The sequence below is a fragment of the Hevea brasiliensis genome, chromosome 15 (genome assembly GCF_030052815.1).
Source record: "Hevea brasiliensis isolate MT/VB/25A 57/8 chromosome 15, ASM3005281v1, whole genome shotgun sequence".
Taxonomy (NCBI): domain Eukaryota; kingdom Viridiplantae; phylum Streptophyta; class Magnoliopsida; order Malpighiales; family Euphorbiaceae; genus Hevea; species Hevea brasiliensis.
This window is the reverse complement of record NC_079507.1, coordinates 56,326,368-56,335,722: the sequence shown is the minus strand read 5'-3', so window position 1 is coordinate 56,335,722 and position 9,355 is coordinate 56,326,368. Positions and strand designations below refer to the sequence as shown.

The following is a 9,355-nucleotide window of genomic DNA, read 5'->3' as shown; positions in this document are numbered from 1 at the left end:
TCCGATCCGGTCCAGTTCGATTCGGCCGGTTCGATTCAGAATACAAAATTTTGAATTTTTACTCTGCCTCGGGACCGAAAACGAGGTCCAAAAATTCCGAAAAAAATTTCATAAAACTCAGAAAAATACATAGACTCCAAATATATTTTTAGTTTTGCCTCGTGGTCTTTAAATTAATTTTTAAAAATCATCAAAGTTTATATTTTCGGAAAATCGAACCCGATTTTTAAAATCTGAAAAATCTCAAAAAAATTCCTAAAATTTAAATAAAATTAAAATACCAAATATGCTCATAAAATTTAAAATTTTGGGGTGTTACAGGCGTACTCTACATGACGAGAGCTTCACGAGGATATAAATTTCAAAATGTTCTTTAACGCCAAAATTTTGGTGGGTCCTGCAAATTTCATAGTGTTTTTCCAAGTTTCAATTGAGCTTAATTAATTCCGTAAATATTTTTTTCTAACTCTTGATGTTGTGGACTTCACATAGATACATTCATTTCGCTGAAATTCGACAGTTGCTTATGTCTGTAATTTCGGGCCGGACAGACAGACTGCCAGAAATACTTCAGAACCGGGTCGAGATTATTGGTTACCCTACTATTTTCAGATGCTCCGGACACGTTTCAAGTGCCAAAATTGGCATAAGTAAATCCAAAACCTAAGTTTTCTTAATTATCGAGTGCCTAATTTCGATTAAAAATCTATAAAATATTTGTAGTAGGTTAGAAAATTATAATTCATTTTGCATTAGTTTAGTAATATTGCTAAGGACTGCGATACAAAATTTTAGAATTTTTAAAATTTGTTTAAGTAGTTTTTTGCTAAAAAGTTGGTTTGGGGAACTAAATTATAATTTTCTCATATTGTGAGTTTTGATTGATTTGAAAGGCCCAGGAAGGGCCATATGTTATTAATGTGTTGTGATTATAAGAAATTGAGAATTAGAAGTGTTATTTGAACCTTTTTGCAGGATGGGTAGGTTCTAGGTATAGGGGAAATTTTGCCAGATTTTTGGTAAAATCTTAAAACTGTCTTTTGATTCTCTAAAGTTTTATTTCAAATTGTTTATTTATAAATTTTGGTATATTATTTAGGTGAGTCGAGACAGCCTTCTTCCTCCACCCAGCTACCGTAGTAACCTTTAAATGTTGTGAGTAGATATTTATTTTATGTACAATTTTAATATTATTATACTTCTAGCATGCTCATGCATCACTTATATATATATTAGGCATGTCTCATAATGCATTTGTATTTGATGAATACTATTTTAGTTGCTATGTTTTGATAATCTGGAGCTGTGTGTATGTCAGCGTACAAGTACTGTTTTGAGTTGATCTCGTTGAGCCCCGCATATGAATTATTAAACGAAAGTCTGTCTTAAGTTGATCTCACTCGCAGGCCTTGGATTAAGAGAGTTAGGTAGGAGGATCAACTCCCCATATATGTATGTGTGAGTATGGGTTTGACACGGGTGCGTGAGTACTCTAGATTATCTTTGATGTGGTTTTATGTGATTTATATGACTTGTACGAAGATAATGCATTTCATCTCCAATGATACATTAGAAATATATAGTTATAGAAATTGTATGTAAAATAAATATTTACTCTCTGAGTCGAACGTTCACTCCTGTTCACTATTTTTTCAGGTTATATGAGAGCTATTTCCTTGAGTTTAACCTGCTTTCATTCTTCGTAGGTCTACTTGCTATTAATTTTATGTTTTGTATTGTTAAATATAAATTCTAGTTCTTTGCATATGTAGAAACATATTATTTAGTTTGAAACTGTAATATTTATCAATTTGGGATTGTAATCTATAATCTTTAAATATGTGTAATTGTGTGATTGGATACTTATGATAGATTAGGGAACTGAGCTTTCATTGATTTTATTTTGGATTATGGATGATTAATGAGTGAACTGAGCTCCCCAAATGTATTTTTATTGAAATTACAGTTCGAATGAGTTAATAATAACTTCCCGTTAAATGGTCCATTTTATAGCCGAACTCTGTTTAGCTGATTTCTTAAAATTGGACTCAATATGGGAATGATCCATTTTATGGCCAAACTCTGTTTAGCTGATTTCTTAAAATTAGACTCAATATGATCTTACTGATGGATTAGGGTTTAATTGGACTTACTATGAGTTTCAGAACCTTATATTGACCCAAGTCTTAGTACCAATCCGACCCATAATTTGAGTCATTACAAGATTAAAACATTATCTTTATGATGATTATTCATTTCTTGGATTTGATTAATGTTTCATCATCTCACCATAAAATCTGTAATCAGGTTCCATTCATAAATCATACCTACAACTCTTATTGAAAAATTTCGCTTAAGATTACAAAACACACAAAAATTGAGCCATCACAACATTAGGAATCATTACAACTCCAACTAAACTCTCCGATGGATAAACTTCCTGCTTCTGTCATCTAATTACATATCAGGTTTTATTTTGTAGGCCCATGTTTGTAGTAAAACTCAACTGCTAGCTTCATTCCAGAACTTCAAGACAGTGTAGGAGCCTTCAGAAAGAGAACATTCCACAATACCTGCAAGAATAGAATTAAAATGAATAATTGTGGAGAGAGGATTCACACCCAAAAAGAAAAAAGGTCCTAAGACTCCTGGAAAAAGAAAAGTTGCAACAGATAAGTCACTTTAGTCTGTTTGGAGCTATCAAAAAGATGGCCGAAAGTTTTTAGAATGCACCATGAAGGTAAATGCTCTAATAAGACTCATCTATCAGAACTTTGTTGTCAGAAAAGATGATCTGCCACCCAGCAGTTCAAAGAAATTGCTATGATTCTGCCATGTCAAAGGAAAACAGCTTATTCCTCCAATGGGATAAATGACACCCAAAGAAGATGCTTAGAAGCTTTGGGTAAAGAAATGCTAGCCTATGAAGTAAAATAGACAAACATGGCTAGCCTAGTTACAGAGAGTTGCCAATGCTTTACATGATTTGGGCACAAGGAATACAAGGTTGTCAAGGAAACAAGGGTAGGTAGCCAAGCCCTGTATTTTCAGGAAATCCCATCATTATGTTCAGATTTTGTAGAGCTTGACCAGAAGCTCCCTTCACAAGATTATCAATCTGCATCAAGTTTTAAGAGATTAACCGGTGTTAATACAGAAGAATAAGAACAACAGTATAATAAACGCGAGAATAAAGTTGAGCATAATGATGGAGGAACTGATACATACAACTGATATAATTATTGCTCTACCAGAAATTCTATCTGGAAAGACATTCATGTAGCAATAATTAGATCCTCGAACATCATGAGTGCGAGGAACAACTCCCTTCTCCAATAACTTAACAAATTCTTCATCCTGTAATGAAAGTTAAACTAAGAATGAACAACTCATGCTTAATCAAAAGAAAATAGATGATAAACACATGATAAAAGAAAACACATGAATGGGCCTTCCTGAAAGTACAATCACTTGAAATCCAATCACAGAAGATGGGGGCAATCAGAGATCTCATGGGCTGTCCTGCCTACCAAAGAAATAGGAACAGAACATCCATGGTAATTCAGCTGCAACTAGTTTTATGTATTTGCACAGATCAGTTGGATCAAAGCAAATCAACATTCTACACTTTCTTTTTTCTTAGGAACTGCACCACCTTCCAACCATTACAACATTTTTGACACTCAAAAGTTGACATCTATTTGAAAAATGATTCAGAAATAACAACACAAATTGATTGGTAACTAGAGTATGAACTTCCATTCTGTTTGGCTCAAGTCCTGATAGAGTCTTACTGTTAAAAGGACTGAGATTCCACATACAACTTAATGGTGTATTTTATGGTTACTTGATTTAAAACAAGGTAAAATTAATTTGTTATGGAAAATAAGGTGATCTAATGAAATTTTAAAATTATCTCATTAAGTTTTTATAAAATGATTTTTTTTTTTCGTAAAGTAATCAATTACGGAAAATTTTATTAACTTAACAAAAAAAATAAAATTTCTTCAACATATTAAATTATCATATTTTTCACAACATCTTAAATTTTAATTAAATAATATATGTTAAATGTGAAATGCTAAATAAGTATATCTTATTTAATTTTATTTATAATATTTTTTAACATTATTAAAAAATATTATATATGTTCTTTCATGTGAAGAAATTTTATTTTTTCTACTAAGTAAATAAATTTTCTATAATTGACTATTTTATGAAAAAAAAGCAAAATTTTACAAAAATATAAATGAAATGAATTGTAAAATTTCCTTAAATCACCTTTTTTTTTTTTAACAAATTTGTTTTAAACCAAGTAACCATAGAATACACCCAACTTAATAGAAAATACTTTATGCCATTACTAGCAATATCGTTGATTAGCAATACATGCATTGGTAGTTTATTCAACAAGCAGAGTATAAGCAACAAAAACAATTAAATATACCTCATATGAAACCTTCAATTGCTGGTACAAATCCTCAGCTGTAACTCCTGGAGCCATTTCCACATATATAGTCGACTGCATCCCACGGCTCTAAAGAATGACAAACAATAAATGCTTTAAAATTTTGCAAGCAAATAAACAAAGTGAATCAGTTTTAACATACATCGGTAGACAGCAGTTACCATTGGCATCAAGTGTGGTGTAAAACTGACGGTTACTTTTGAATGTGCAGCATGGGACAGTCCCTGTTCAATCTCTGGAACTGCAATTCAAAACCAGAATCTATATTACTGCCTCAAGCAACAACTGAAAATGATCATGCACTAACAAGATACATCAATCACACGTCATAAGAATCTTCCAAATTAGAACTGAAATATGATCATGCACTAACAAGATACATCAATTATACATCATAAGAATCTTCCAAATTAGAAAATTATTAAAGAAAATGTGCCACATAAAATATGAACAAATCAAATAATTTAAGTGATGTGAATTTAATTCTTTTGAACTACATTCAAGATTCAGCGATGCATATTACAGATGCACAAACCAAATTTCTATGATTGAGATTCACCATGTCGATGCCTTGTAACACCATAAGACATAATTCCTTCTGTTAACTCCGTATACAGATTTGCCACCTTGGCACCACGTCCTGCACAATGTAACAGCCATCAAATCTGCTGAAGAATTGATATAAATAGTAAAAGAAAACATACAGCTAATAATGTGTATCAATATATAAGATGCAGCAGAGAAACCCATACCTGCTCCGCTCGCACCAGATTTTGAATCAATAATGATATTTTTATATTCAATGAGCTTAGACTGCAATAATTAGAAAATCATCAGGCACTCAAAAGTAACTAGTAGGAAAACAAATATTCAGGAAAACAAATATTCAGGAAAACATTGATGGAGAGAGAGAGAGATATGAAAGAAACCCTAAAATGAAGAGAATGCTCATCCAAAATCGGAATTGTCAGATACATCTCATATCTTGTTATCAAATATTAGTCCATTTTCTCCAGTATGGCTGATCTGAGTTCCATAGATAAAAAGAGATTTGGCACAGCCCATGATTCAAAACTAATAAAATCAAGTTATTAAAGATTACATCACATTGATGATTTAAAGCATAGGCTGCATAACTACCAGATGATCAACTTTAAAATAAGATAATTTTATTTATCATTTTCACCTCTTCTTGCCGGCACCACTGCCAGGTCCTCTCCCCCCGCCCCCCCCCCATCACCCAGCTTGCAACCCTACAAAGGAACCCTGTCCTGTGCTGCATAAAGATTTCATACCTTTTCTTTTGACTATTCCCAGGCACATAATTTGTCATTAAAATTAGCTCCTATTTTTTTGTTGGTTTTATCTTTTTCATTTCTAGTTAATGATTCAGCCCAATCCAAAGAAAATAAGAAGAAAAAAGCCTTCTTGCTTTTGAAAAGATACTTAGCAATACATGTAGCAGCTACCTTGACAGAAACGTAACACAGTGTTGCAAAATATTTTCCACCAACATAGAAAGCTAATAAATCATAAAGCAGGAAATAAATTCAAACATTACATTGGACACAAACCTTTATCAAAGGAACAAGAGGGAGTTGAATTGATGTTGGATAACAACCAGGATTAGCAACAAGGCGTGCATTTTTTATTTCCTCTCTGAAAATCTCTGTCAAACCATATATGGCTTCTTCCTGGATCCAGGTAAAAAGAACTAATTAAGATTAGAAAAGCATGCATTTGGGAGAAGACAATAACCATTTCAAGAATGATCATGCAAAAGTTCCTGTAACACTATATGCTAATCCTAGAATGATATATTCACTTCAAGAAACAAAATTATTATAGCGCATCTTTCCCTTGTGGAATCAACCTCCAAGCAGTAATGGGTCCTAATATCTGATAGTTTTATGAGACATAGCATTGCATATGCATCTATTTGTAAGTTATTATTCCCAAGCCTTGCAATGAATTAGCAAATTATTATCACAAAATAAGTTCAGATAAAGGATTCGAAAGTGAAACACGGTCCACAATACCAAGTTATCTAACCACTGGCATACAAAGTTGAAAACAAGGTCAAGGAAATTATATGTACAGTTGAAAATTTGATACCTCCAATAGAAATTTGATACAGTTAAAAGTTCAGATTTGGCTATTAAAGTTTATATTTCCAACTATATTCACAAATTCGGCTTGCAGTACAGTTCTCTTCCAAAGATAAAAATCTTCATGTAGAACCACAGCAAATAAAAAATGCCATGTTTACAGAACAGATTTAAGAACTCAGAAAGGAACTGGATCTCAAGTACCTACCTGCAAATCCGGCGCTCTGTGTGGCTGGCCATACCATTCTTCATACTCAGAAGTATCTCGTAGCCGGAAGTCCTGAAATATTGTCAAGACATATTGGACATGAGCATGTTCTGAAATTTCAAATTAGTGCATGATGCCTTAGTAAGTGAAGTAAAGAAGAATGCAAAATGGTGAGTGGGGTTCAAAGCATACTGCAGAAAGATCAACAATCTTTAACCCCTTGGGAAGAGCTTTGATGATTTCCTGCAGAAAAATGAACCAATGATGAAGAGAAATAGGCTGAGTAAACAAATTTACTTATGAGAAGATAAATTCATTAAGCCCTGAAACTATTAGTAAGAAGGATTAAAGGATAAAATGGGAAAAGGAATGGACCTGTGTTGTTCCATGAGGCAAACAACAGAGTACAGCATCCACATCAGAAAAAATTGCATCATTACTAGAAACCAAAATTGGTAGATCCTGCAAATATAAAGTTATCCAAGAATCACTAATGAAAGAAAACAACAATAAATTATTAAACACTTCAATTCAATCAACTTTTTTGTCAACATAAAATAGTTTAGTTTTACTAGAAGGCATACTGTTTGACAACTCCTGAACCTCTTTAGCAATAACGTTAATGCCACAAGGCAGAGGACATTGCATTAACGAATCACTAAAGAAAGAAAATAATGATACATTTCAATTAAAAACTTCAATAAACTTTTAATGGACATAAAATAGTTTAATTTTATGAAAAGGCGTGTTATTTGATATCTCTCCTACCTCTTTAGCAATAAAGTTAATGTCATATGGCTGAGGACATTGCATCTATACCCTCCCACCTAGCCATTTTGTTCATACTATTCTAATTGTAATTAGACTGCACCCACACATAAACAAGACCCTGTTATGCCTGCGACCAGAGTTCTACTGAATATATGAAGAATCAGACCTTTTGTGTGATGAAATGAGGAAACAGGGACTCTATTGATTTTCCAGCATTTCTGTCAGCAGTCATAACAGTAATGCCAAAGAAAGGATGGTTTGCAAGAAGTCGAATAATCTGCAAAAAAAAAAAAAAAAAAAAAAGATAATTCCATTTGTCACTTTTTCTAAAGGAAAGAATTATTTGCCAGGTAGAGAACTAAAACTACAAATTCATCTCAGTAGTGAAACTACTATAACAAATGAAATCACAAAATCACATGTTAGAAAATTCGGCATGCAAAATATTCTAAAACTACGTAATTTTAAGTTCAAATTTTTCAAAAATGCCTTTCCTACTTGCAGCTCGCAACATATACCACGTATTGTCATTCAACTTCATTAAAAAACAGTCTTTCTACCATTATGAAGTCCTATTACATACAATATTTAAAGAACTGGGAATATAGGGGCAAACTAAAGATTAAACCCTTCTCTTTTATCCAATAGAATAACAGAAAGAAATCTGTCTCTCTCTCTCTCATTAACAACCAACCTATTCACTTTAGCAGTTTAGGGTAACTTAACATCTTAACCTTACTGTCCAAAATAATATACAGCTCAGACGCACAGATGCAGCAACTAACTGCTGGTCCAATGATTGGTACCAACCAGCACATAGCCATATTTTCAAAAACTCCGCTTCCCCCTCCCTCAAACTCAACCTCCAAAAAAAAGTTCAAAAAAAAGAAAAGGAAGAAATTGAAATAAAAATGCACAAACCTCTGCGCCGGTGTAACCACTACCACCAAGAAGAGCAACACGAACGTCCTTATCCTGCTTAGAATTTCTAATCTGCAAGCTTCTGGGTGACAATGACGTCGATCTTGCAACATAGAGCCTATTCTCATTTCGTTTTCCCAACTGCGAAGATTTCGCTTCATCCTGAAATTCTTATGCAGAGTCTTAAACCTCACTTAATATATTTTATTTTTTAAAAATCCTTTGGAAAATAAAAATCCTCATTTCGAACACTGACCTTCCACAAGCACCCTCGGGCAAAGTAAACTGAGTTGAAAACTGAAGTACTCATCCTCTACCAAATTTTATAGAACTAGAGAGAGAGAGAGAGAGAGAGAGAGAGAGAGAGAAAGAGAGAGGGAGTTTCTTTTTTTGTCGATAGAGGGAGGGATAATTGAAGCCTTTATATACGTGAAGTTGCGGATGGAAGGAATTGATGCTTTTGCTAAAGATGTCAAATCTGGGGTTTTAATCAGAAAGAAAGGTAGAATAAAGACAACATTTTGAATTATTTAAGTGAATGTTATTCTCGATATTAGAAAGCACCAAATAAAGGCACAAGGGACAATTTGTTCGGGATTAATTTAGTTTATTTTTAATTTAATTTAATTTAATTTATAAATTTTAATTTATATTTAAATTAATTTAATTAATTAATATATATATTTTTAAATATTTAATTATTTTTTATATTAAAATATTATTTTTATATTATATAATTATTTAAATAAAAAATAAAAATATTATTTTTATTACACAATATTATTAATTAAACTAAAAACTTCATATTTTCATATAATTAATTTAAATTTTAATTATTTAAATAAAAATATAATTTTTATATTTCATACTTTTAATTTA

At 32.2% G+C, this 9,355-nt stretch overlaps 1 protein-coding gene across 1 annotated transcript; it reads right to left on the bottom strand.

Annotated features, from left to right (window-relative positions):
- Positions 1-2,313: 2,313 nt before the first annotated feature.
- On the bottom strand, positions 2,314-8,887 carry LOC110634957 (probable N-acetyl-gamma-glutamyl-phosphate reductase, chloroplastic). Its single transcript, XM_021784115.2, has 14 exons — positions 8,733-8,887; positions 8,477-8,638; positions 7,722-7,832; positions 7,160-7,246; positions 6,977-7,027; positions 6,785-6,856; positions 6,043-6,162; positions 5,221-5,281; positions 5,028-5,108; positions 4,630-4,709; positions 4,448-4,537; positions 3,229-3,357; positions 2,982-3,118; positions 2,314-2,573 (listed from the first exon to the last, which is right to left on the bottom strand). The coding sequence occupies exons 1-13, from the start codon at positions 8,784-8,786 to the stop codon at positions 3,011-3,013; spliced, it is 1,206 nt and encodes a 401-aa protein (XP_021639807.2). The 5' UTR covers positions 8,787-8,887; the 3' UTR covers positions 2,314-2,573; positions 2,982-3,010.
- Between the last annotated feature and the right edge of the window lie 468 nt (positions 8,888-9,355).

Coding starts and splice junctions, on each gene's coding strand:
- LOC110634957 (XM_021784115.2), bottom strand. CDS start 8,786: ATGAGTACTTCAGTTTTCAACTCAGTTTACTTTGCCCGAGGGTGCTTG. Junction 7,028..7,159: donor TGCCTCATGGAACAACACAG/GTCCATTCCTTT, acceptor ATTTTTCTGCAG/GAAATCATCAAAGCTCTTCC. Junction 5,282..6,042: donor CTCTTGTTCCTTTGATAAAG/GTTTGTGTCCAA, acceptor TAATTATTGCAG/TCTAAGCTCATTGAATATAA.